The 27826-nt window shown below is 44.9% G+C and overlaps 1 protein-coding gene across 5 annotated transcripts in view; it reads left to right on the top strand.

The window, feature by feature from the left end:
• The window catches only part of FRMD4B (FERM domain containing 4B), a 137240-nt gene extending 110104 nt beyond the window's left edge, over positions 1-27136 (top strand). For 4 of the 5 annotated variants that reach the window (XM_074913970.1, XM_074913971.1, XM_074913968.1 and 1 more), the window contains exons 10-23: positions 145-202; positions 1139-1225; positions 10646-10722; positions 11806-11944; positions 12465-12606; positions 13417-13550; positions 13640-13759; positions 15013-15241; positions 18452-18508; positions 19786-19933; positions 21206-21331; positions 22455-23260; positions 23846-23978; positions 25414-27136. In XM_074913970.1, coding sequence (XP_074770071.1) covers positions 145-202; positions 1139-1225; positions 10646-10722; positions 11806-11944; positions 12465-12606; positions 13417-13550; positions 13640-13759; positions 15013-15241; positions 18452-18508; positions 19786-19933; positions 21206-21331; positions 22455-23260; positions 23846-23978; positions 25414-25534 — 2377 coding nt within the window. In that variant the 3' untranslated portion in view covers positions 25535-27136. The remainder of the gene's footprint in view (positions 1-144; positions 203-1138; positions 1226-10645; positions 10723-11805; positions 11945-12464; positions 12607-13416; positions 13551-13639; positions 13760-15012; positions 15242-18451; positions 18509-19785; positions 19934-21205; positions 21332-22454; positions 23261-23845; positions 23979-25413) is intronic. The other variant, XM_074913969.1, reaches the window with a different exon arrangement.
• The last annotated feature ends 690 nt before the right edge of the window (positions 27137-27826 follow it).

The raw sequence follows: 27826 nt of genomic DNA, 5'->3' as shown, positions 1-27826 counted from the left end.
TGAAAACATGGGCCTTCAGTTAAGAGCTTCAAAATATGCAAATGATAAATGACATGTCCTGAATGTATGTGTGAAAAAAATATGTTAATAGATATTATTCCCTCCAGAGAAAAATCATCTGATACGCTATAAATCTGTCTACAGGTACATGAAAGTGGTAGAAGCTTTGCCAACATATGGAGTTCATTACTATGGAGTAAAGGTTAGTAAATGCCCATAGATAATGTGATTGCTTAGCTTATTATGTGTGATTACATTCCTATAGGAGTAGTTTGGTGATTCAGTACCCTTCTATTGGTATTAAACCTCGCATTTTTCAACCTTTTTTACCCCTTCACTGTTCTTCAAAAATTGTTTCCAGAGAGCCGCAAAGCATTATGTGCTACACAAGACAGAAAGAATTCTCTGTAAAAGCTTCTTTGGGAGATAAATTCATATCATCTTAATTAAACTGGATATCACTTCTAGAGCCAAAGCAGTTAATAGCTTCCCCAGAGAGATTTCTAATCAAGATTAGAAAAAAAAAAATACAGTGTAGAAAAGACTACTTCTAAGTGGCAGGTGATTAGTGGGTGCGTACTTGGAGTGGGGAAATGCTGAGAAATATTTTTTGAGTGATGGAAATACAACTGTTTATTCCCATTTGTAGAACAGAGCCTGGGCCAAAGTGTTTTGTGCAGAAGAGCTCAGCAGAGATGATGTCTCCTTACTTTGAGTCATTGCCATGACTGGTATCTGGGAAGCTGATGTGTTCTGCACTGTTCTCTCCTCCTGTGGCCTGTCCATGCCTGAGTTAGTGGATGCAGTCATTGGCCACAGTTTTCTCTGTCCCGTATCCTTCCCCCCTCACAGCCACTCCTGCAATGAGTGACACCCCCTTGTTTCAGCAGCACTGTTGCTTTTTTGTCCACTATGCACAACCACCATGTAGTTTCTTGCCTCTGCCTGAGAAGGCGGGGGGGAGAAAGTTTCAACATTCACTCCAGCAATCCTCTTCACATCAATTTGTTTGGGGAAAAAAAAAAAAAAATCTTTGCTCTGTACCTACTTGTACTTGTCACAGAATGAAATGGGCTGTAATCTTGGAATTGCTTAATTCTTAAGTAGCTCTTGGTTCATGTGGACATCCATTTTTCAGGATAAACAAGGAATCCCATGGTGGCTTGGAATAAGTTACAAAGGAATAGGCCAGTACGACTTACAAGACAAAGTTAAGCCCAGAAAAGTAAGTTTTGTGTATCTGATTTGGGGGAGGGATGGGGATGGAGGTGGGATGGTGTTGCATGTCAGAATATACTTTTTAAGCTGTTGCTTATTAGACTAGTGAGCAAAAGACTAAGGATTGGAAGCAGAAGGATAATGCTGCTGGCACTGAGACAGTAAAACTCCCTCTCACCTAGATAGTGGAAACTCCCTTTGGAAGCTTTGGTTTGTGTGTCGTCTTGAGTTTGGTCTCAGCTAGGGATAACTACAGAAGTATGAAGCAAGTGGGTTTCTGCAAGTCTCAAACTAAAGGCCTTGTACTCGAGCAGTGTTTTCACTTGGCTGTAGTAGGTGGTTTTTGTGTGTGAAGTGATAAAAGGCTCCACTGATAGCCATGAAATCTGAGTGGAACTGCATGAAACTGCAAGCCTGTTTAACAACTCTGTTTCCATGATGCAATGAATTGTAAGGGGGGATTGAGAGTAGATGCCAAGTACTGGAAGTCGTTACTTTTTTTTTTTTTTTTTCTCCCCCACCCCCCTGCTCCCCAGCGTGTCTCCTGTAGTGTGAACTCTGCCAACAACCTCCCTTGCTGTTTAAGCAGGGCAGAGGATCCCGTATCACACTCTCAAAGCCCCTCTCCACGAGCCCTAGCAGGCTTTTCTGCCGGCGGCCTTGGAAACCCATCACGCAGCCCAAGCACACGATGTGTTGGGAGCTCGCCCAGTCCTGTAGCCACATACATCTCCCTGTGACAGGACTGAGCCCTGACAGTCTTTGAAGGGTTATTGAACCCTCTTGGCTGGGGGGAAGAACCAGGACTGCGTGCGCAGGAGCCGTGCTGCTGGGCTGGGTGTGTGTGGCTTCTTTCTGGTCATGTCTTCATTGAAACATCTAAGCCTTAAGGAGATGGAGATCTGGAGTTCTGCTGTCCTCCTTCCCCGGGAATGATCTGGGCAGGAGTTCACATGAAGGGTGTGCTTCTTGCCAGGGAATTTTACATTTGGAAAATGATATTGTTTAGTGTATTTGTGCCAAGAAACACAGCTTAACAAAACTTCCTTGTTAAGAGTAATTCCCCTTTAAGCTCCCAGCTTGATCTCTTTTTCCAGAGCCAGGCTATGACTTTTTTTTTGGTATATTTATATACCTGTGTGTCCAAGGTTGAACTCATATGTCCTTCATTTGCTGTATTTAGTAAAGCACATAATTTCATCTCAGATCTCTCTTATCATGTCTGTCCTATATGACAGCAACAAGAGGAACCCTAGAAAATCTAGTCACTGTTAAGGCAGCCATTGATTGTCAAAGGAGAGCATCAAGGAGCCTCTTGTTTTTGAGCACTTCCCTGTTTTTAGGCACCATCCACAAGATTTTTCCAGTCAGGTCAAACACAGATCATTCTTCAGCCAAGATGTCCAGCTGTGACCAGCATCTCTCTCCAAGAAAATGCAGCCTGCCTGGCTAGAAGAATTGCTTTGCCAAGCAGTTCTTATGCATGTGGGATTTCAGTTTACAATATCAACCGGGCAGATTGAGAAAATTTTTTTTAAGGTCAGCAGGGCCCAGTTACCAAATCACACCCTGCTGCAGTTATGAGGCGTTGCCTTTGAATGCAACAAGAGTTCTGTTGAAGAAAAGTAAAATAAAAAACAAAAGTCACCTCTGCAGTGGAAGTGTTAAATGGAACTTATACTAGTTGTCTGCTTTCCTGTAATTATACAACAGAGGACAGATTAAAATGGAAGGTGGAAGAGAAGAACCTAAATGCAGAGGGGCGGTTTAATGCCAGTAAGGTGATGGAAGAAGTGGAGATGGATATGGCTGTAGTATCCTTATAGATTTGTGTCTGATTTCAACAGCAGGGGACAAAAATGACTTAAGCCACAACTTGTCCTGAGTCATGACTACTCTTAATATGTGGCTAAATATGCAGTTTCTTTATACAAGAAGTGTTTCAGGGTTTGAAATACAAAGTGTGCTTCTGGTCTGATCCATGGAAGTAATTGGAATCAGATTGCTTTCAGAGGGGGGAGCAGATGCTGGGTCTAGAGAGGCACCCAAGACCAGTTTTAGTTTTTGGAATTAAAATGTTGAGGCACTGCTGTTTATTTCAGTGTAGCTGTATCCTTGCTGCCTGTGATGCAGCAGGCAGAAGTTTCCTTTCAACCATATTGTTGTTAGTTCGTATTTACAAATGTATCAAGAGTGTATTTTAGAGAGAGAAGACTCGGTGTATAGCTTGCCTGAATCTCTGAGGAGTCAGCAAGCACAGTCCTTTGCAAAGCAGCAGGCAAGAAGAGAGTAGGCATGTAAACTATGCCTGTCTTTTGGAGCAGAGGTGGTAGTTTTGCTGGATTTAGCAGAATTTTCTTGCTTTGGTTTTCGGGATGGAGCCATACTCACAACTGCCATGTGCTGATGTTATCCTGCTGTTTATACTGTGAATTCAAAAGTGCTGTTGTGTTTATCCCAAGCCATCTGGGAAAGAGCATCCTTATTGTGCTTTACTTCTCCAGTTAGTGATGTTTAAATATATGTGCAGCTGATTAACTCAAAGGGAAGGGCTGAGTCCAAGTCTGATTGAGTACCAAGCTGTCCTTCCATAATTTTAAAGGTACAAGTATCTCTCATTGTGCAAATCTCTCCAATACTGGCTGCAGTGGGAAAGCTGCTGAGTTTCTGGTGGGAGGCTTTGAACAGGAATTGGTGCTTGTGCTCCAGCTGTTTTATTCTGCTCCTCTATCTTTTGCAGTGCTAATGGCTGCTGTCAGATGTAGCTGCATTTGCTTAATGTGTTCCTAGGCATCTGTTAAGAGCTAAGTCCATGTTTAGAATAAATTTAAAAAACAAAACAAAACAACCAAAACCCAACAATTAACTGCACCCATTAATTCAGTGTGAGATCCCAACAAATATAACCATCCTCCTCAAAAAAGTGAAATCTTTTGGCTTTATCCAAGTAGGTCTTCAGGCAAAGAGACCTAAATATGAGCCTTGGAGCACAGTGGTTATCCCAAGATTTTGTTGTTGGATCAACACTGTTGTGTGAAGTCCAAGGCTGAGAACTCTTCACAGGAAACAACTTGCACGACAGACCTGGATGAAGCAATCTCCAGATCCGTATCGCCCAGCCTTGCCAACGCTTGCGCATGTATTGTCAATCATCCGTGAGGGGAATGTGTGTTGTTGGGGCGGATGGTGTGTAACTCAGGGCTGGACCAGGAGAACCTGCCGTGTCTGTCTGTCTCTGTAAGCTGGCTGGGGAGGTTTGAGTCCAGCTATTAATATTTTGCTGGTTGACCTGAGATGGTTTGAAGAAAGGAGTTTTGTTGCTCTAAGTCACTCCTGAAAGCTTGTATTGCTTTGGAAGCGATGTCTAGCAAAGCAAGCCCCTGTTTCACCCCTCGCGAGACTGCAAGCTGATGGGCACCGAGGGAAACACTGTGCTCCAGCATTGTAATAGACTGAAAATGGAGGATTATTTTGTGTCACTTATGAAAATTGTCTTTTTCTTTGTAGATAGAAGCAGCGAGGCTCCACACTGGCTGGAGGTTACACTGAGCTCAGTTGATTATAATCCTGAAGTCTCACAGGGCATAAAAAAGACTAGGTTTGGCAACCCTTGTTCAGATTTCAGCTCAGACCTGGGATTAACTCTGCAGTCCTGCTGCTCTGCAAATATATTCTCCCTTGAACTGCAGTTTAATACAGAGAGATGCCTCCTGCTTGGAGAAATGCCCCCTGCCTGCTGTGGGGTGTCATGCCAAGATCCTGTCCCCAGTCCCCTCTGAATCAGTTAGGAAAAGCATAAAACAGGTCCCAGCACTTCATATGCCATTTCAAAACAGAATAGATCTTTTATCTCTACCCCTATTTGCCTCACTGGTGAGATAAACAATGCCTTGTCTTGTTTATGGAGCGTGTATTATGGTATGAGTGGAGTTTATTCTGCGTTCAGCCAATACGTGGTGATCCTCTGAGGGATGGGAATTTGAGAAGGCAGCTTGCTGGCTTTTTGACTTGTTCTCCCACTTAATTGTGTTTCTGTGGGCGACTCCCTGATGATAAATGAACTATAATGTCTGAAGAGAACAACTAATCTTGCTATGGTATTGTTTCAAATCTACAAGAATTTCAGTTCTAATGCTGGTTGTCTTGAATACATTATGTTTTCAGAAATGTTTTTATTACAGTATACTAATTTTAAAATGGGTGATATTTATGATATTTTTCTTTTAATTCAACATATACTAAGAGCTGATGCTGAAAGTTTTCCCTTGCAGAACACTTAATGTAAATTTGCTGTCCTACATTCATACAGGCTTCTCAGCAGGCAAATCTCATTAGGCAGATTTCTTTTATGGTGTTTATTTCTTATGAAGTAGAAGCCGTTGATTTAGACATAAGATACTAAGCTTGCATAATTATTTAAAGTAAACACAGAGCTGTTATGAGACTGCTCTGAAATTCAGTTCCTTCCAGATGTGTGGAAAGTTGCTTGAGTGTCACCTGCCCCGAAACATGTGTGTTGGGACAGTTTGTTGCTGAGATATCTCTGATTTTGGTGAATGCTAATGCCAGTGAGAACTGGGCAAGGATGGATCATCATGTATTAGAAATGTGATTGAGGAGGTTTTTAGAGGACTGGCTTAATATGTAAGACATGAAGGATGCCTGCAGGTGAACACCGCCAGTTAATGCTGGCACAGGTGGGAGCTGTCTGCTGCCTCCTCTCAGAAGTTGTTGCAGGTGGGGCAGTTTGGCTCTCCTGCCATCTCCTCAAATGCCTCCCTCCGTGGCCAAGCATAGCAATTTAAAACGATTTTAGTTGGAGGTAGCCTGCCAGACAGCAAACGGGAGTGGAGGGGCTGAAATGCTGCCCTTCTTCCAGTGTTGCTGGCAGGGTGGTAACTTCCTTCATCGGGGTGGGGTGCATTCCTGTGGGCAGAAATCTTTTTATGTTTCCTTGGTCTGAATTGCCAGATTTGTCTGGAGATTGCTGTTCCCAGCCCGTTCCTGGGATGCTAGTTGCCGAACCTCCTCACAGGCGCTGCATATACCACAAGGTGCTTTGAAAGTGCTTCATGAGAGGAAGACTGTTGCAAACTCTGCAGAACGGTTTGCACTTCCACGCCGACCTTACCCTCGGGTGGAAATTTGGAGATCTGGGCAGTTTGGCTCTTGGTCAGGATTTGCCATCAACCCTGGAAGCATCCCGAGTGCAACCCTGGTACATGCTGTGCCCAGGGTTGGTGTAGCAGTGCTTGGCCACACAACCCCTGCAGCCAGCTTCTCCAGATTTTAACTCTCTTGGAGGGGGAAAAAAAAAAAAAAAAAAAAAAAAAGTTTAAACAAAATAAATGAGTCTGATAGGAATATCAAGCAAAGGGCCCTTGAGCAGCTCACTTGCACGTTTCTCAAGGTGGGGGCTCTGCCAGTTCCTGCCTGCGATCCTGATGGGGCCGTTTTTCCAAGCCAGCAAGCTCCTGCTGTCAGGCCCAGACAAACTTGTGTTTTTATTCAAAACTGTATGCAAGATCAGCCAGGTAAAAAAACCAGCTAGTTCTTTTATTAAGGTGTCTCACTACTTCAGCAGTCAGCGACTGCTTTGTGTCTCTTTAGACTGCAATTACAGCTCTTTTTGTATGGGAAAGAGGGTTAGGAGGATGGTTATCTTTTTGTTCAGTGTTCTGTAGTATCTCGAAGAGAATCACAGTAGAAATGCGGGAACCTTCAACTCGTGGGCTGGCCAAAGCAGCAGCTGGGTGTTCGGAGTCTGGCTGGTGCACAGAGGTACCAGGGTGATGAGGTGTGATCAGAGAACTTTGCACCTCTGCCTTCTCCAGAAAGACCCAGAAAACAAACCTTGACCAGGTGCAATTCTGCCTGTAGAGTTGGACAGGCAATCCACCCCCCAACCCCCCCGGCTATACTCATGGGAGTTTTCAGGAGCCTTTAGGGATCTGGCAATCAAAATGGATGGGAAGGCTATTAAGAAAACATTCATTAGCTCAAGTGGACCTAATCGTCTGGTTAAAGGGAACATACATTGCAAAACTTCCACAAAAACATTTTAATTATTCCTAATTGTTCTTCCAGCCCTCAAAAAACAGTTTCAGATTTCCGGATTTTTTTTTTTTTTTTACAACTCTTTTTTGTCTTTTAATATGCATGTAGTTTAGGTAAGATTGAAATTAGGCATGGAGACATGTCTATACAAAGTTAGGGAGTATTTTAAGGGAGCAAGAAAACTTTAGTGCAGTGACAGCTTCGAGTATTGCCTTTTGACCACAATTTAGAAAGATTTTATTTGAAGGAGTTTATAGGATTTCATTTGGTTTACTCTGATTTATTCTTTATTATGGTGGTTTTGCCCTTGTTTGTGTTGAGGCCTTTTTTTCTCATGGTTTCATGAATCTAGACATGTTAGAAACTTGTTAATACATTAATTTAAGTGCGTCTACATAAATATTATTACTCTACAATTTATGATTAAGTTACTTGTGTAATCATTGACTTTTTTTAAAGGACCTGACAGCAGAAGTGTTTGTTATAGGAGCTGATTGCTAAGGAGCTTATATTGTTCTTAAGTGAGATAACTTAAGGATAGGGCACTTCTCAGTTTCTAAGAGCAAAAATGTGTCCTGTGTGCAAAATTTCAGACGCTGCTTCCACATGTCTTATGCAGTGGAGCAGCAGAGGGGGGAGCTGGAGTTATCCTGGTCCTGTGTGTCTCTGGGCAAAGAGGCAAATGTCTTTGTGCTGAATGTACCCAGCTGCAGATGCTTCGGGCACTGTGGGCTGGATCTTGTAGGGTGGGGAGGAAATGGGGCAAAGCTCTACCCACATCCTGAGGCAATTCCATGCAGGTTTCCTTACAGATGCAAAGGCTTTTTTTTTTTTTTTTTCTTCCATCTTGTCACCATAGATGATCAGGGATGCATCCCACCTGGGGCTGGCCTTGGATATGCAGAGGTAGTGCCTCATGGAAAGGTCCACCCAGACCCTTGGAGTGCTCGTGAGTCCCTCTCCTGGGCGTGAGGCTGCTCAGGGTGGTGGGGCAGCTGCATTTTGTCTCCTTGCCAAATGCGACCCTCTTCACCCCTGCTGCCCCTAGGATGGGTGACTCCTTCTCCCACAGCCCTCGGGATTGGCAAGCGCATCCGGAGGGGAAAAACCCAGAGGAAGTGATAAAGGGCACCGGGAGTCATCACCCACAACCGATAAGAGGCAGCAAGGCAGTATTTTTTCCAGAGGTCATGTTTGAAGCACACCCATGGTTTTTACGAGCGTGGGAGCGGGGTGGCCTGGAACACAGGGTGATGTTTCTGGTCCAACCTGTTGCCTCTCAGGCATGAGCCAAGGCTGGCCAGGATTTGGGGTGCCTGCTGCAGCCCCCCCTCGCCCCGCTCCCTCACACCTCAGCCCCCCGCCAGGCCTGGGGGGTGCTCAGAAGGGGCGCAGCCCCTCTGTTGAAACCCTCTTCTGCTCTCTCCTCGGTTGAGTTTTTCCTTTATCCAGGGGAAAGGGTGGGTCGGGGAGGCGTCGCTGCCGGGAGAGGCGGTGATGTCAGGCGTGTGTCAGCAGTGGGAGGCGAAGCTGGCAAAAGCGGAGCGGCACGGAGGAGGGATGGCACGGCGGCCACCGCCTGGCCTCCTCTGCTCATGTCGCCCTTGATGCTTTCCGGAGTGGCCGGTGGTGCCCGGGAAGAGGGGCTGGTGCTGCCGGGAGGTGAGTCTGGGAAGGGGAGGGAAGGAGGCAGCCAAGCTGCCGGGGTCGTGCTGGGGATCCCTGTGTGCTGGGGCACCCACAGGCGTTATTGCTCAATGTCCTGACATACTTGCATGAGCTCTTTTCTCTTTAATTTTATGTTAAAAAAAAAAAAATATCTGTTTAAAAGTTTGATGCCAAGTTATAAAGAGGGCACTTCTGAAAGCAGTGTGATTAGACAGAGTGCCTTTAATACAAAGATAAACTTACTTAAGCAGCAGAGTAAAACTTCCACGGTCTTTTAGAAAATGGCTTATTAGTTTAAGTACATGACATTTCCCCTTGCTGCGTTTTTCATATAGCAGGATCTAATAATAAATTGTAGCACTAGAAAGGAAAGCTTTAACTAAACAGAGGGAAAGGTCACTGAAAGAGCCAGAGTTTTCCCCACAAGCACATGCACTGAGTTACGTTTCATTTACAATCTGTGTTAAGAATGTTTCAAACGAAGCATGGTGTAATATGTAATCTTTTACAAAACTTGATGGGCTTCCATAGCCAGAGTGCAGTGTGTCAGGTTTTGGCAGAGGTCGGCAGAAACATCGCCTGTGCTGGGGAGTTCTGGTGTGGTGTCTGCAGCCTTGAAGGCATTTGTAACGCTCCTGGGGGGAAGGAGGGGGTCACCGTAATGCCCTGGGTGCCACAGCTGGATCGCTGGTGTCACAGGCTGCTCTCTCCCGTGTAACACTGGCCCTCCTGCCCAGCCTGGGTGGAAGCTCCTCAGGCACCTCGGTGTGGGCTTTAGCTCTGGAAAGTAGCTGGCTGTAAACTACAGCGTGTGCTGCTGCACTTGAGCACCCCAACATCTTCAGGTGACTTCCCTGGGGACACCCGTACGGGTCTCCATGTGCACCCACACCCTGCTGCTGCTGGAGAGGCAGGAGGTGGTGCTGCAGAAACTTGCACCAAGGGGCCAGGGGATGGCTCAGCCAAAGCTGGGCTGAGAAGGTGCAACCCCCAGTGGATCATCCCCAGAGGGTGGCTAATGCTGGTGCACAGGAAGAGTGGATTTGTATGAAAGTCTGATCCCACGGGTGCAGTTGCCAAGCCCTGGTTGACTTTGATCTCTTCTCCCAGCTGGCACTTTGCAGTGGTTTCCTTACAGAAGTATCCGTGGTGGGGTGGCTTCCTCCTGTAGCTGCTCTTTCTCTGTACATGTTGTACCCCGGCTCCAAAAGGTTATGTTGAATCTCTCACCCAGTGTCTTCAGAATAGAAAGGTGCTGTTTTCCCTGAGCTGCTGCTGTTCCCTGGGGGTGTTCTGACTGAGGGAAGGGACCATAGGTGTCTATGCAATTACTTTGTATAGAGATTTTTGCATTTAATCAGAGAGAAAAATTTCAGTAGCTGCCCTCACAAGATCTCTGTGAACTTCTAGCAGTGAAACTAAATGTGCTATTGATGGAAACAGGCAGATGTTGTCACAGGCAAAATCCTTAGTCTGCAATGCATTGTCTGTAAGAGTATGAAATTACTTGAGGGGCATCCTATATATTTATATTTGCGTGCTTATTTTATTTGATGTCATGAATGCTGTTAAGTCTGAGTCCATGCCATAGCTGAAGATACACAGGAATTGTAATTTGCAAAAATTACATAACCTTGCAGGAAAAAAGACCAGTGGTTCTTGTGAGTGATAGTGCTCTACTTCTCTCTCCCAATTCTCCTAGCTATTTCAGTGGAAACAGCTGGAAAACCTCTATTTCCGTGAAAAGAAATTTGCTGTGGAAGTACATGATCCCCGCAGGTAAGGCTGGAGGAGGCGGCTGGAGCAGCAGGATGAATCTTTACCCAGAGTGGGGATTCATCATCTCATATTAGCAGATGGGAATGGGAGGTGCCTCTGAGCTCAACACTGACCTGAGTTTGCTCTGGGCTTTGCAACACTGAGCCTGATCCTGGGTTTGGCAGGGCAGACCGGGGCTGGATCTGGGCTGTGAGTGATGGACAAGCAGTGCTGTGGTGTTGCAGAGGGGGAAGGTCACAGTCATAGTGAGCAACCTGGAGTGACTGTTGCTGTGTTACAGCTCTGGGTGTCCTTCTGTCAGATTGCCTGTGGTGTCCACCGAGGGAGTTCTTGGAACAGAGGGACTATTTGTCATAGCCAAATTGGCTCACTTGATGAAACCCTTTCCCAGGAGGCTGCTGTAACATGCCTGTGCAGCATGAGACCTGGGAACACAGCCCACAGGACCCGGACATGACTTTCTTGCTCACCTCCTGCCCTCCCCTGCCTTGGCAAGGATGCTCCCTCCTCTGAGCTTGAGCCTTCAGGGGCCCAAAAGAGCACTGCCAGTTAGGGTGGGAGCTCACCTGCAGGCTGCTTTCCTGTGCCTTCCCCGCAAGATCCCTCCCAAGAAGAAAGAGCCTTTGCCCAGGGTGAATTTCTGACTCCACCTTTCTGTTTCTCCTGCTGCCATCCTTTCTACCTCTGGCAGGGGACCACCGTGCCTCTCGGCTGGGCCAGGAAGAGCAGCGAGATGCTCCTCTGATCCCCCCAGATTCCCTGTCCTACCTGATCTTTCCTTTCAGGCCCCCATGACAGTCTGCTTGCCTTTTCTAGGTTTGTAACATACACAGCCATTGGTCTTGGCAGCACAACTGCTCCATGTTGCAAAGCTCAAGTTTAAGTTCAAGAGACTTTAACTTTGTAAAATTAAGGAAAGGTTAGGAGGGAGGAAAGGCAGAGCACCAGGTGGTGGGGAGAAGGAAACACGAGTTTTCACATCTCTAAAATAAAGGCAGAGCCTCAGCTGGTGGAGAGAGGGGCATTTGGGACTTTAAACCTCAAAGATCTGTCTTGAAATTGCATTTCTTTTCACCTCCTCAGAATTTCAGTGTCAAGAAGGACCTTTGGTCAGAGTGGACTGGTAGTGCAAACCTGGTATGCAAACACTTCCCTGATCAAGTCCATCTGGGTGATGGCAATCAGTCAACACCAGTTTTACTTGGACAGAAAGCAAAGCAAAGTAAGTTAGAAGGCATTTTACTGTGGGCATAAGTTTCAACACTACTTCTGTTTCTCCTTTGGTTTGTGTCTCTACATGGGTGAACTACTCTCCAGAGAAAAAATACAAATTGTTTTTGTCAGCTTTTTGAGCAGACTATTAGCAACAGTATTGTTATTCGATCCATTTTAGCCTGCCTGCAATTAAGGGCTATGGAAGTGTAATCACAGAAGAGGGAATTCCCACCTCTCAATGTTTAATCTGCTTTTTCTTTTGTCTCCTTCTCCCCTGTTCATTTTAAACACCCTGCAAACAGCAAAGAGATTTTGGGTTTGGAGGTGGTTCAGGCTTTGCGGGAAGAGTGGGGGAAGAATGCCAGCACAGCCTTGTGCACTGTCAGCTCCTGCATGATGCTGTTGCTTTAGCCCTTAATTTTGTGGGAGATGTGCTGTGAAACATCATCTTCTGTGACCCCACGTTCAGAAGTCAGAGGTAACTCGATGAGGCTGGATTATTTATTTATTTTTTTAAACTCCTTCAGGCAAAAATTCCTTCGGCCAGGAGTTTGGATGATATCGCCATGGATCTGACAGAGATGGGAACACCAAAAGTTTCAAAGCTAGTGACTTTGGAAGCAAAGAACCAGCTTATTATGGCCAGCAATGGCAGTCTGATCTCATCAGGTAACGCTTTGTGTATATGCAAGGTAGTGAAGTACAGTGGGGCTTGTGTATGTTAAAAGGGAAAACAAACCATAAATAGTGACATATGTGAAGGCACGTATAGTTATGTATCTGAAACAGTAATTGTTTCATGCTGTTTCCTGCCTCGTAACTAAATAAGTAAATAAAAATATGCTGCATTGATAACCATCCATAAACTCTTGGTCCATGAATAATTTGATATCAGTTTACCAGTCAGTCCTTGAATGACTCGTAAGTCTCATCAAAGTCTGAGGGAAATATGATCCAGGCTAACTTTAAGCACCTGTTCTAGGATTTGAATTACCGTGAGCTTCCTCAAAAATGAGCAGACAAGATAGATGCTTCCAAACGAAGCTCTGCTCTGGAGTGGACTTTGGATCTCTCCCTTGACTGTGGAGGAGGGAAAAAGAGGGGAGGTAAAAGCCTGGCTGCCACATGTAGGTGCCTCAAGATGAAGCCTAAGTGAGAATCCTCAGTGTCTGTCTCGAAATCAAAGTCAAAATATCAAGTATAATTGTAGATACCGCTAATGCAATGACTTATGTTTTGGGTAGTGGGGTTTTGGAGTGTACACTTGGGACTTATCATGCAAGTATATATATCAGGGGGTTGAAAAAGTGCATATTTCCTTAAGGGCCCGCTGGCTGGATGACATGAGAGCTGATGTTGCACTTTGAATAATGTGTTGTTTTGCTGGGCTGGACTGCTCTGGGGAGATCTCTGCTACCTTGACCAGAAAAAAATGGCTTTTGTCTGCAAATCCTCTGATACAGAGAGTGTGTTTTTCAGGCTCTCAGGATTCAGAGGTCAGTGAAGAACAAAAGAAGGAGAAGATTATGGAACTAAAGAAGAAAGAGAAACTCCTTCAGGAGAAACTTCTTCAGAAAGTTGAGGAGCTGAAGAAAATCTGCCTGCGTGAGGCGGTGAGAACTGCACCTTACAGTGGGGTCAGGGTGGGTGAGGGCATTTCTCTCCCTTAGGGACCTCACGTGGAGCCCTCTCTGTTCCTCAGGAGCTGACAGGCAAGATGCCCAAGGAGTATCCTCTGAGCACTGGAGAGGAACCTCCCCAGGTCAGGAGACGTGTTGGCACGGCCTTCAAGCTGGATGACAACCTGCTCCCAAGTGAAGAGGTGAGTGTTGCTGTTTGTTTTCACAGCAGAGGTGGGGTGGCCGTACCTGGGGCCAGAGCTTGTAAATAATCCAGCTCTTCCCTGATTGTTTAAGAGGAGGCAGCTGGGACAGTCACTTTGCTTAGACTAGGAAATTTATACAGGTACCACCCTTATTTCAGCCATACTGCCTTTGAAATGACCAGGAAACTGGTTCTTTCAAAAGGCTTTAAAATCCCCTGACCTGAGCTCCTGATTTGGTCATGCTGCTCAAATTTTAATGGACATTTTGCTGTTAATTAGAGAAGAGCAGGTTCATTACACTATTTGGCAACCCATGGCTATGAGCTTTTGTCAAACATTGATTTGTGACGTGTTGATGTTATGTTTGAACCGAGAACCTGGCAGGGGTGTGCACTGTCCCCCTTGCAAAATCATCTGTCTGTGAGCATAGTTGTGTGTCAGGTGACAGCAGGGGGAGGTTTATCTCTGGCTTCATACAAGTTTCACCTAAGTAAAAGCTCTGTGTTGCTCAAGAAGCTAATAGGAACTCTGCTGGCAGAGACTGACTCAGGAGATATGGTAATTCAGATATTTGTAGTTTCTGGACACGTACCATTCCCCCTCATTCCTCATGAGATTTGTTAACAAGCTGTATCATCCAAGTAGTAAGCAGGTGTTGGGCACTTTGCATCTGTCTTTCACCAAAACCTCGCTGCCCTGGCTTACAGGACTGCTGTAATCCATGTCTGCAGCAAACTGATTTTATGTAGACTGCTTGAACATTTGAAACAAAATCTTACTGCCCAGATTCAGTAATGTGTTGCTTAGCAATGCTGCAGTGCCTTTCATCTGAGCATCTCAGTTGTTTACAAACAATTAATTAGAGCCTCTAACTCCCTGTTACGTAGGTATGGTGGTATCAATTTCCATTTTTATTTTCTTCAGTGGAGAGACTCTGAACAGATGTTTTCAGGGTTGGACTCTGAACAGGAGGTTTAGCTGTCTAAACCTGAATTTAAGTGTGTCTTAGGTCACCCAGGTTTGAGAACTTTGGATCTTTCTCAAGAGATCTCAGAATCTTACACTAGTCATAGAAATTAAAGCTAGGAGTTTTATATACTGAGATTGTCTTATGTATATAGCTCTGGTATTTCTGTGTTTTCTGCTCAAGATTTCACTTCATTACCAAAAATTAGATCTTACATTCAATAACCTTCATTGATAATTTCTGCCCAGAATACAAGCAAATAACTCATCTCATGAATTTGCAGGATCCCACTTTGCAGGACTTGGAGAGCAATTTTATCATACAGCAAAAGCTGGTGGAAGCTGCAAAGAAACTTGCTAGTGAGCCAGACCTCTGCAAAAACGTGAAGAAGAAAAGAAAGCAAGAGTATGCTGATGCTGTAAAAAAGCTGCAAGAAATAGAAAATTCCATAAATGAGTACAGAATCAAGTGTGGCAAAAAACCAACCCAGAAATCAACTCTTACTCTACCAGGTAAATGAGAGCATTCTGATGAAAACAGGAAGGAAAAAAAAAAGTAATTTTTCTCACTTAAAACTTCTGTTTACATCTCCTCTATATTATTTTTATCTTTTCCATGGCCGTTAAGCAAGAAAAAGAGGTGCAATTGCTGCATCTGATATAAGTGCACTGCTTATAGGTTGAGGGCAGAATAAGCTGCCGTTTTGGGAACAAGAGGAGACGTGTTCCAGCACCAGGTACAGATTGAAGGTGCCACACTTAGAAAGGCTGGCAGGAGCATCTCAGCCGAAACCAGTGTGGTGTCTGAGGGTCCTGAGGGCAGTTGTATGTCTGAGCTGCCACATGTAAGATCTCTCTCCCTTTCCTTCGCAAGGCTACAGTTCCAGTGTATAAAATATAGTGTGTGTGAGCTTTTTTACAAAGTCAAGGAAATAAGGATTACAGACTTTGTTTCTTGATTAAAAATTACTGATTTCCAGCAGACATAAGCAAAGTTCAAGAGTTTATGAATGCAAATAGAGGCAAGCATTTTTGACTAAATGCATTTGCCATTGATTAACTTAGTGAAAGCGGATACACTTGGCCCCTCCGTTCTGAAAGTGTGATTCTTCCCAGGGGAAGTGAGATTCTTGCTGCTTTGCAGGATAAAGCATGGAAACTTGGTAGTATCCAAGCCAATTGAAGGAGTTCAGGAGTCATAAAAGCTCATAGGTATTGCAGGCTCTTGTAGTTTCCACACCGATTAACAGTTTTAGGACATGGGAGAAGGAAAACATCTGTGGAAAATATATGTGGATAATTGTTAATATTTAATTGCTTTATTTTTCCCCTTTGTCCCAGAGGAGATGCTGTTTTGTGAGGTTAGTGGGTTTTTTTCTGGGAATTGCAGGGTGGGAAAGAAAATTCAAGATTTTTCTGCTATTTATATTGATACCCTCTTACTGACCCTTGAGGTGAGACCTCTTGCCAACATGTATTTTTCCCTGGAGGAGGCCCTTCTCCTGTGCATTCCACGTTTCTGTTGGGGAGACCTTTGCTATGTCCCATTCCTGTTGAGAGCTTGGTTTGGATTCTTACCCAACATGAACCACAGCAGCACTGGGCTATCCATCATCACAGAGTGCTTATTCTGAAGGGTTGATGATTGCTGTTTAATGTGGCCCAGCTAGTTCCTGATTGACAGAGATGAGGAAAACATCTGTTTTTCCAGTCTCTTGCTCACCAATCTGGATATTAATTGTAGACAGTCCTGTATTACCTGGGACATGTGATGTGTAATAATGACCAGGAAGCTACTGAAGGCCCATGAGCATCGAGAGCCCTGTGAGGCAGCATCCGTCCACAGTCACGATTGTTAGTTGCAGGCAGTTTTTTGTCCTTTTGTGTAAACAAGCAATATAGGAGTTAGTCCATCATTTAGCCCATCATTCTGTAATATTTTATACCTGACACCCTTGTTTGTTGTCTGGGAAAGTGGACACAGCCAGAAGGGACTAGACTGTGTCTCAGAGGGTCTCCCTGCAGGTAGGGACTGCAAGAGAGCAAAGACTTAGGCAGCAATAAGTTCCCTTCCCGTTCTTGACTCTTTCACTGCAGCATGTATTTGTTCACCCGAAGCACAACTGTTGTCTCCTTCAGTAATTGATTTTGTGTAACCTTTTCACCATCACTGATGGTACTCTCGGTCTCAGTGTACAGGGTTTCAGAAGGCTGAGCAGTGATGAGTCACTTGTGTCTGTGAATTTGCGGAATGACTCGTTGGAAATAACATGTTGAATAGTAACATTGATTTATTGAATCAAACCGTAGCTATTTCCATCCCAGCCCCCAGGGCATGGGAGGTGAAGGACATACTGGACCATCTCCTGCTCCCCATGTTCCACTCTCATTTGCTTCCTCTGTAGTCCACAGTTTCTTCCACTTTTTCAGGGAATTGCACAGATAAAGGATTTAAATTCAGGGCTCCCCCATATGTCAACATTGCAGACCCCACGAGAATCCAGCAGCATAGCTCTAGACTGGCTTTTTTTTTTTTTCCCCCTGCGTAGATGTGTTTTTCCTCCTTGCACTGGCCCAGTTCCACATTTCACCAACATGTGGTCAAATTCATGTGAATAAACTCCCCTGAAGCTTTTTCCCAGTGTCAGGTTGCAAGCAGAGCTGCAACCCACCCTCGGTGGTCTGACAAGTCCCCTCAGGGCAGGGGCCAGCCCTGATATTTTGCTCTTCTTGAAAAGCTGCTCTATTTAACAAATTCTTGTAACCAGGCCTTTCCTCGCAGCAAACTGCGACAGCAAGGGAGTAATGTTATGTTGCATGTGCTCATGACGGATGATGGAAGAAGCAGGTGTCATACACAAAGTGGCCACCACTGTCTTTTCTTGCTTGCTTTCCCTCATGTGTGGAGGTTCCTGGAGACTTTTTACCCCACCAGTTCTGTGTCTTGCCAGAACTGACCTAGGAACAGACTTTTCTCTGGGTTAATTATTTCTAGTGCTCTTTTTTATCACCAGCCTAATTTCTCTGCTGCTGCTGGTCTGTTCTAAACCTTAGCTAGGACAGAATGTTTCTGAGCAAGTGGTAGTGTGTAGTATCAAGACAAGAGGACAGGCAAATGCAGTAAAGCACTTTGAATAAGTAACCAAATGTGAAAGAGACAGGAAAAAATTGCAATGTGCATACAACAGTTGCTGGAATTAGCAGTAACTTGATTGAAATCAGTGGATATTCTGGACTGATACTGATTGAATTGAAACAGAGTTTGTATGCTGATGGAACATTCAAAAGTGAATGCCAAATTTCAAAAGGCATTTTGTACCTACCTGGTGGGATTTGAGGTGTACCTAGAGATTAGATGCTAGCAGCCAGGATCTACGTGTCTGTAGGCTCCTGACTCCTACTGAAACACCAAAACACCCTGTGAGATCTGCTGGAAGTTGGATGGAAAACACCTTTGTAAATCTTGGCCTGATTCCTGCTGCAGCTGAAAAAAATCTCCTTTGATAATTACATAGGTAGCTTGCTGAACTACAGCAAACACAACTAGGTCATGATATACTCCAAAGCAGGACTGTCTTTAAGCTGTTGAGGGCTAAAGCATAAAGATTGTATCATTACAAGTAGAAGCTAGCTGGCTCTAAAGCTGTAGGAAATAAACTGGATGTGATATTTGGAAATTGATGTTGGCTCTCGTATGCTTAAAGTGCTTGTTTTCATTCACAGATGATATAATTCCATCTGAGAGCAGCTCCCTGTCTGATACAACCACCTATGACGATGGTATGTTGCTTATCCTTTTCTTCCCATGAAGTGTGCTTGTTCAGAGACATTTCTTTGACTTAATGTCCTTTAGCCTACTATTTTAATGGCTTTCGATCACAAAATACTTCATAGCAGAGGAAAAAAGAGCTTAATCAGGAATGTTTTTCCTCATAGTGGGTTAATTATTGAAAGTTTGTACTCTGTGAGCAGATTTGAGTTGTCTTTAGAGCAGGTGGTTGGTTTTAACATGAGCAGCCCGCAAGCTGAGCATGCTGTGGATGTCAGACTTCATCCCTAGGACCTGGCCAGAGGTGCCTGGGTAGCTGGAGAACTTACGAGCTGGGAGGATCTGCCCAGCCCTTCTGTCCTCACAGCTACTATAAAACTTATAAGAAAGTAGAATAATCACAGATATTAACGATCTGTTTACGTTTGTCTGTTACCTAGTGAACTTGCATCTTGCATGGCTATGGTGTTTGCTCAGCTTACTCATTTCACACACACACCCACAGACACACACATTCACAGCCTGTTCCACAAGGTAGAAGGGACTTGGCTTGCCTCTCCCTTAAACTGGATAATCACCATCTGGGGACAAACATTATCTAAATTATTACTCACTTTTCAGTTAGGGCCTGATTCTGATCTCACTTGTCCCAGTTTTAGACTTGTATAATCCATCTGGTGCTTTAAAATGGAGTTACACCTGGTTCCTGCTCATACAAGTAGAAGTAGAGTCAGGCCTTTGCCTTGTGAACGTGTCCTCTGTGAGGCTCGTCCTGCATTCATATGTATTAGTTGGAGTTTCCTGTTGGCTCTGACAGGACCTGGGTTGTGCTTTAGGCAAAGTGAGAACAAGAATCAAACCAGCATCTTCCTAGTTGCCTTCAGCCAAATGTGTCTGTCAGTCGTCTTTGCTCATTCAGTCACTTTTGAAGTCAGTCCCTTTTAGGTTGTATTTCAAAACTAATTCTTAAAATGTCATTTTTCAAGTAAAGAGCTGGAAGGTGAGGGAGAGGAACTGGCCTTTGCAGAGGCTGAGCTTGCCTGCTCGGCTCTGGGAAGGGTTGTGCTGCAAACAGGTGTTTTCCCAAGGAAGTTCCTTCTGCTTTGCGATCTGGCACAGCCCCAAGCTGTGTGTAACCTCCGTAAGAGTTGGTGCTGCTGAGATCTGTGATGTCTTGCATGGAGGAGAGCTTGGTGCAGGCAGGAGAGCCTTTCTAGACTTGTAGATTTGCATACAGGGCAAAAATACCAAGGATTTTGCTAACAAAATACATACTCCTTTCCAACAGTCAGTGAACCGCTTCCTGTGCCAGCACAGAGACCCAGCTCTGCGCAGCTTTCTCCAAGGCTTCCTCCACCAAAGTCCCTCGGGGTGGAACGAATTCATCTCAGAAAGTCATCCATAAACGAGCAGCTCTTGGAAACCAGACACTCCAGGTAGGGCCTGTCTCGCTGCTGCCATGCTCTCCGCCTTGCTGGCGTGAGCTCTGTCTTGCCCCTGCCATGACTCCTGTTACTACAGGCGTCCAGCGGAGCCTGCTGCCTCTGCGCTCCTCTCAGATTACAGGATTTGGTGATGGGAGCTAAATTTCCCGTTCAGTAACAAAAGTAGGTATAAGTATGTATAAGTAGTTGTCACGGTCTCTGAAATTGTAGGGTAGTGTAGTCCTTGTGAAGAGGTTCCAGACAGGTGAGAAATTTAATAGTAAGGGCTGTATTTAAGGGATTGCTCTTGCCCACCAGTACTGTCACCCTTTGTTTCTGTGGTTTGTTTTCAGTATTAATTAAACAACTTGTAGCTTTCCCAATGACTGCGTTTAATGGCTTCAGATAACACCAAACCGTAGCCATCCCTCCTGATGGTATCAGTATTTCAGCAGGTACATTGTCAAAGCATACAGAATTCCTAATGGGCAATCCTCCGTGTAAGGGCAGAGTTACTGGGGTTCAACCAAGTACCATCAGTAGTGGCAGCTGCAGTCACTGGCTGATGTTCCTGTATGTAGCCCTGGGATCTGGGCGCTTTCTGTGCTACAGCAGTTCCATGGAGCACACTGATAACAGTAGCTCTGCTGATGGCTGTGTGATCACGTTATATGGGTCTGTCTGGTGCTAGTTGTTCTTGGTGTAAGAATTCCCACTGATCTTGATACTTCTTGGCCTGTGTCTTGCATGAGCAGGCTGTTGAAGGCACGCTTTAAAATGTTTTAAAAGTTTGGGGCAATGTCATGTCACTGTATTTTTCTCATCTGTCCCTCAAGATAAGCAGAACACTCCTCCACATGAAGTTCAGAGGTTGAATTATAGCCATATATAACCATTTAGCTGTGATGCGCTTCATTTAAAAACCTGATTCCTTTGCTTTCGTTACCCGCTCTCTCTTGTCTGCTTCATACTTTTGTCCTTTAGCAGCAGCTTTTCCTACCAGTCATCCTGTGAGGATGCCCCTTGAACTACAAGAAGGGGTTGAATTTTTCTTCATGTTTAACAATTCTGTTCTTTATATGGGGAAATACATCCAGTTAAGGTCTTGACAAAAAGCGAGATGAAGAAGAAAAAAAAAAAAAGTTAGCAAGACATTTTGGCTTATACCCTTCCCTGTTTTTTTCTGCCCTTTGTTTTGTCTCTTCAAGACTCAGGGTGCATGCATTCTGTGTGCTACGACTTGCATGGCATTTAACCTAGCTGGGGTTGTCCCCTTCATTACAGGGACCCGCTTTCGACTCACAGCAGTCCTTATCGAATGCTGGACCGGCCGCCCCAGCCCCACGGAGGGAGAAGCATGCCTACGACACCCGTACTCACACGCAATGCCTACAGTAGCAGCCACTTACAGTAAGGGGACTTTGTTTTTAAGTGCGATGTCCATCTTAGCACAAGGGTAAAAGCAAATGCAGTTTTCTCTGCCACAGGCTCAGGCTCTCAAAATGCTTTTTCTTGGATACTGGAGGCACAAGGTTAATATTGGCCACCATCTCTGGCACAATCCTGCATCAGCTTTGTGACATGCAGATGAGAGCGTTTATGTGAGCACAAACCCTGTCTGGGCAAACAGCAGCACACACAACTGAGTGTCTGAAAAACTAGGAACAAAATGGAAGCTGGCTCAAAAATATTGCTGATCTGATCTTGAAAGACTACAGGAAAAGGGTTGCTTCCAGATAGGCACCTATAGGGAGTTTTAACAAGTAATGAGTATTCAAACAGTTTCTGTAGAATACTTGTAAGATAGCCAGAATTTATTTTTCATTTCCTTTGTAGCCTTGTTTTCTAACAAAGTGAGGATTATGAAAATATATTGTCTGTCAGCTGGTGGACTCCCCACAAAAACTTGATCACAAGCTGACAGATGTCTGCTGTGGATTGCATTCTTACAAGCCTCCTGAAAAAGTGGCCGGATAGAGGAGAGAGCTCCCAGTTAGTGCCCTTACTATGGGAAGAGAGCTGTAATATGAGCTCACCTGAATTATTAGACAGCTGAGAATCCATGCTGAGTAAGGAGAGATGCTATAAATCTTACAATGTTATCAAGAGCTCATGGTTTATTTGTCTGGGGTAGCGTATCCTTGAGAGAGAGCACCACGGGAAACCCATCGTCCTGTGTTCTGCTCCTAGCTCAGTTACATGCATAAACTTCACCTACTTAAAAACTGATGGGTGCCCTCCTGTAAGTTATTACAAAATACGAGTCTTTGAGCTTTACTGCATGTATCCCTGTCACAAATTAACCTTGCTCACCATGATACATTTTTATGAGATACCTCCTACTGTTGCGGCAAATCTAAAATTCAGCCAAGCTGAATTTCTTGCAGTGCAGATATCCTACGTGGAAAGATAAGACTGGGTTTGTATTGTGCTCTAAGCAGGGAGGCAGCATGCCTGACTTACCCATGTGTGCTCTCTCCAACTCTGGTTTTGTGTGACTGCCTTTAACCAAACTACATCTGTGTTGTTTCAGGCCAGATGTTTCCCCTCACCATTGCCGGCAACGCAGCGGAAGTCTGGAATCCCAAACCCACCTGCTGTCCGAGACTCCTGCTGAAAAGTCAGCCTTCACCCTCTCAAAGTCCCAGCGAAGCAGCAGCACAGAGATCCTCGATGATGGATCATCCTACACTAGCCAGTCAAGTGCAGAATATTACTGCGTGACGCCTACTCCCAATCCCTATTATACTACTCAGACGCTCGACAACAGGACCAGGGGTCGAAGACGGTCAAAGAAACAAAACATTTCTGCTGCAAATTCAGGAAGTATGCCAAATCTTGCCCAGAAGGATGTCCGCAATGGTGTTTACCACAAAAGTCAAGAGCAGCCTTCCTCTAGTTACTATATTTCTGGATATTCCCCATACACCGAATCTGACGTTTATTACAATGGAGGATATGTTTATGAGAGCGATACGGAAGGACAGTACAGTGTCAATCCTTCCTATCGCTCATCAGCACATTACGGATACGACCGTTACAGGGAATTCAGGTCTTACCATGAGGATGAAGTGGACAGAGTACCGCACAACCCATATGCAACCCTAAGGCTTCCAAGGAAGCAAGTTGCTAAAACGGAGCATATAACCAAAAACATTCACAAGGCCTTAGTAGCAGAACATCTCCGTGGTTGGTACCAACGTGCCTCCGGCCAAAAGGAACAGAGTCATAGCCTGCAGGCAGGCTTTGAGTCTGACAGAGGATCTCAAAGGAGTTTGGGCTTTGCTGGTCTGCAGGTGCCGTGCTCTCCTAGCAGTCGGGTGTCGTCTTTCTCTTCGGGTAATGTCTGATTTCTTCTATGCCGAGTATTTTTGTAAGGCCCTGGTGTGCATCAAATTCTGCCTCCCCTCCTCTGCCTCAGTGAAGTCAGCAGAGGCAAGGCTAGAGCTCTGTCTTGAAAGGTAGATGAGGAGCTGAATAGGATCTTGTTGTTCTGTGCTTGGGAAGAAAGACTTGCTTTTGTTGCTCTCTCCCGTGGGTAAAACTGCCTCTTATTTTTCAAAAGCACAGTAGTCCAAAGAAGCACAGAGCCATATGGGTTTCAAAGAGGAGTGTTTTATCAGCTAGAAGCAACGTGCAGAACTTTATGCCATGTAAATGCAGTTACCATGATGGTTTCCAAAATACAATACAGTGAGCATCGCTGGCTGGGTCAGAAAGTCTTTAAGGAGATTCCCTACGTCCAAAACACCACCCACATAGTGCTTTCCTCCCTACAGGGCTTGTAAATCACATTGTGTTTGCATCGTCTGCTTGTGTGTTCTGCAGAAATCCGTAGAGATTGCTAATGAGAATTGTCTCATTTGTCTCAGCTGATTTAGCTGGAGAAATATCTAATTTTCTGTATTTTTTTTTAAATTCCAGCATCTTCTGCAAATGCTGCTGGGAGCTGGCGAAACCCACTTGCACTGGGACTTTCAGACTATGATTCGTTGTCTCATTCCTCTTATACCAGCTGTTACGGGAGTGTTTATGGCAACCTTCCTTTGCAGAGCAGGTGAGTAGAGTACATCAAGATTTCTTGCCCTTCTTTCATTTCACAGGCTGTTAAAACTTATAAGAAAGTCAACTTGATTTCAGAGGGTCAGGATGCAAAGTAATTATTGACTCTGTGAGAGCAAGTCTTCTCTGTGTGGAGCAGATCAGCTCTACCACCGCTAACTCTGCGACCGATACCCGAGGAAGGGGGGAAGCAGTCACAGTGCAGGATGAACTCATTTGTTGCACAGCCTTTTCCTCTCGCTGATGCTGGACCATTGAGGATTTTGCACTCGCTGGTAGCTGCGATGCTCAGAGCAGCGTTGCGGGTAGAGCACCCGCCGAGCCCGGTCCCTCTCACACCCTGTGACAGGACATCTCTCCTGCACCCCGTCAGCAGTCTGGTAGGATGCAGTCCTCGTGTCTTTCTGAAGCTGTAGTGCCTGTGCTGATAAGTTTTTGGTGAAAAACAAGGAAAGGCAACACCACTCTTCAACCTCATATCTGAGTGCTGGTGTTCAAAGGTGATACCGCATCTGCTGAGCGCATCTTGCTTGGCAGAGCTTGACCCAGGACCGAGGTGGGACATGCTGCTGTTTGCGGAGCTGCCCTGCTCAGGGAGCTCTCCCGAGGACTGCGGGGAGCCCAGGGTCTGCTCTGGCCTTGCAGAAAACCCTGCAGTGCTCTCGCAGCTTCCGCTCGGTGTTTCTGGTCTCTTCCCCCTGCTATCATACTCCAGCAGTTATCAGTGAGGACAGAGACCTCCTGCCCGGGGAATGGCTCTGCCCACACAATGCTGCCACGTTTACACTTACACTAAGCATAGCCAGCCATAGTAAGTAACCCACATTTGTGCCTCCTGCTTTGTGGGTTGCAGTTTGTGCTTGCTGCCAGGCTGACTTGTGTGAAATTAATGAATTTTTAATTTTGTTTGTTTTAAAATAAATGCAAATGTAAGAGAAGATGTAAAAGCTTCTGCTAGATCCTTGTTTCTAAGCTAAATGACATGGGCTTTCTTATTGCAGTGATTTTAAAGATCTACAGTCACTGTGCTTAAAAATAGTTTCTACTTATTTCTTAACTTCCTGTAATTGGGCTTTGAAAACTACTAACTTTGGCAGCTTTATGGAAATGAGCTATTAATTTTCTATATTCTGAATCACTTGTCTGATCATTCATATGTTTTATTTTCTATATTAATGTGATTGTGGCAAATGAGCAATTGATACACCCTACAGTCTTGACAGTTTTGAGCAGATGAGATCTGGTTGCGGACAATTTTTATTAATTACAGAAAGAAAACGGGGTTTGTGTTTCGATCCAAATTATGCCTGGGTGCACTCAGAGTAACCAGCATTACTTCAAGCCCAGGGGAGCTGTGTGAGCTTGTGCAGCACTTGGGGTCTGGGGAAGACCCTCGGCTCTCGCTGACCCCTGATACCTCTCTCTTACAGAGTGTATGCGGAGACAAGCCAGCTGGGTGGAGATGATGAGAGTCGGTTGGAAGAAGACTTGCACAGCAACGAGCAGAGGTTGTTCTGGCACGAGGATTCAAAGCCCGGGACACTGGTGTAGACCACCTGCAGCCCTGCATTCGTACCCCTGCGTGCCTTGCACAAAATGCTGTGACTCCGAGGCAGATCTCGGGTGGAACTTCCAAACCGAACAAAAAAAAAAGCAGCAGGCTGTTTTGCTGGGAAAGATTAAATTCAGCATTAAGAGGGACTGTAGCAAAATGACAAAGTCTTACCACGAATGGCGTTTCTTTTTGAGTCCAGATAGCCTACGTGAGCAAGGGCAAGCCACAGTTTGATCTATGACTAGATGCAGCACTTGGTTGAAGTATTTATATTTAGCAAGCACTTTTTTGGAAGATTGGAAGGTGTTGAAGGCAAACCTCAGAGGAAAAAAAAATGTGAAAAGGAGACTCTTATGGAAAAACCAGTAATTCTAGGAGCACAATTCTGATGTCTGAAAGAAGAAGAAATGAAAATTTATTCTGCCATGGCTTATGATGACCTGGAAGGACTATCATAAGCTTATGAAGGATAGATACTGTGTGTGTGAGTGACGCAAAAGGTGACTTAATCAGTATTGGAACATTACTTGAAAGAAGGCTGGATTATTTTTTTTATTATGGAGGTTTGAATGAGATTATCCATTTTTTGGGGTGTTGCTAAGAGTGTTTGTTAGCACCACAAGCAAGTTCTGGAAAGAAAAGAATTTGCCGACACAATATGGCATGTAAAACTAGAGGCGGTTGTGGATTTTGAAAACAGAAGCAGTAAACTTTGAACTCTCTCTTCCACGATAAAGTGTAATTAATAATCTCCCACTTAATACCTTTCCATGGTACAACTTCACTGTGCAGAGAAGTAGGCAAATTTTCATGGTGGCTGCACAGTGACCCCCGTTTGGGTGACGATTACATTTTGCTCTGCCACAGTGAATTGAGGATGGGCAGTGGGGAGCTCCAGTGATCACACAGCAAGCAGTTGGATTGTAACGGCCAGTATTTTAAGGTGGATGCAAACAGCCAAGTGGGTGCCTTAAGATGAGGGGCATTAAGATTGTACCGCGAGTCATCTGAACTGCCAGGTGCATTGCAAAGTCACTAAGTGACAGAACAGCATTTTCACAAAACCGTTTGTGTAGGAAAAAAGTGCGACTGCAGTCTTGATCTAAGAGGGATTAAACCTACCTCACGTCATCCATCTGTAGGAACAAATTGGCATGGGCTGTCTTGCGCGATTTCCAACGACGCGTTTGCATATGGTAAAGTCTCTCTCGTTTCTCAGCTGTACTGTGCTTCAGGATTCCATAAATGGTGCTCTTTTTTTTTTTTTCTTTTATACAAAGGATTAGTTACTCCTTGTCCATATTGTGAATAGAAAAGTTTCTGATAAACTTTTTTGACGTTTTTTACCAATATTCCAGAGCATGTAATATATACAGAAGGACACACTTGTTAAGCTGGTACTTAGTCGGTTGTATTATTAGAGTCGCGATTTGGAATTAAACAAACAAAAACGAAATAAAAATAACTTATTTCCTTGGTTTTGCATATTTGTATAGCCTTCTAGAAATGCGAAAGCTCTTTTTGCTTATTCTTTTACTACTTCTGAATTTTTTAGACCTATTATTTTGTATAGGTCAATAAACTAAAACGTGTGCTACCAAAACCACTTCAGCATTCTTCCTGTTTCTACTCAAGTGCTTGGAAAAGTGCAGTGTGTGTTATTTCAGGGCTTTTAAAGTAAAAGAGTAAATTGCGATGGCCTGATTTCTTTTGGCCTGTGGTGTTAGGTTGGGTGCAGAGGGTTGGTGGCCTCGGCTGGGGGAGGCTTGGCCCACGGCAGTTCAGGCCCTCTCAAACATGTCTGTAAGTGAATTACTGATGATGCAAGGGGGGGGAGGGAGGGAGGGAGGGAGGGAGGGAGGGAGGGAGGGAGGAGTGGTGCTTGGTGCCTTTGCAGGGGCCTCCTTGGCACAGCTGCCCCAAGGGAGCTGAGAGGGGCTCATCCAGCATCCCCACAGGAGGGTGCTATCCTGGACCTGCTGCCCAGCCTCAGCCCGACAGTGATACACAGACGTGGCCTCATGTTTGTGAAAATACTTCTTGCTTATACTTGCACCTAAAAATTGCTGCAGCCCTTCCTATTTGGAGCGTGGCTCTTGGGGTTTGTGTTGCTCATCTGCTTTTTTGAGTTTGTGCCCTCGGAGAGGAGACGCCCACCTTTCTGGGAGAGTGACTTGTCTTCTGGATGTACAACTGCTTTTGCACCCTGGTCGCCAAGCAGTTGAGGTTATTCAGCCTCACTCTATTCAGAGTCATTTGTAATTTCCTACTTTCTGTGGAATCCGTAA

The sequence above is a fragment of the Athene noctua genome, chromosome 10 (assembly GCF_965140245.1).
Source record: "Athene noctua chromosome 10, bAthNoc1.hap1.1, whole genome shotgun sequence".
Lineage (NCBI taxonomy): Eukaryota > Metazoa > Chordata > Aves > Strigiformes > Strigidae > Athene > Athene noctua.
Note: the sequence above shows the minus strand (reverse complement) of the source record. Positions and strands in the feature narration are given on the sequence as shown.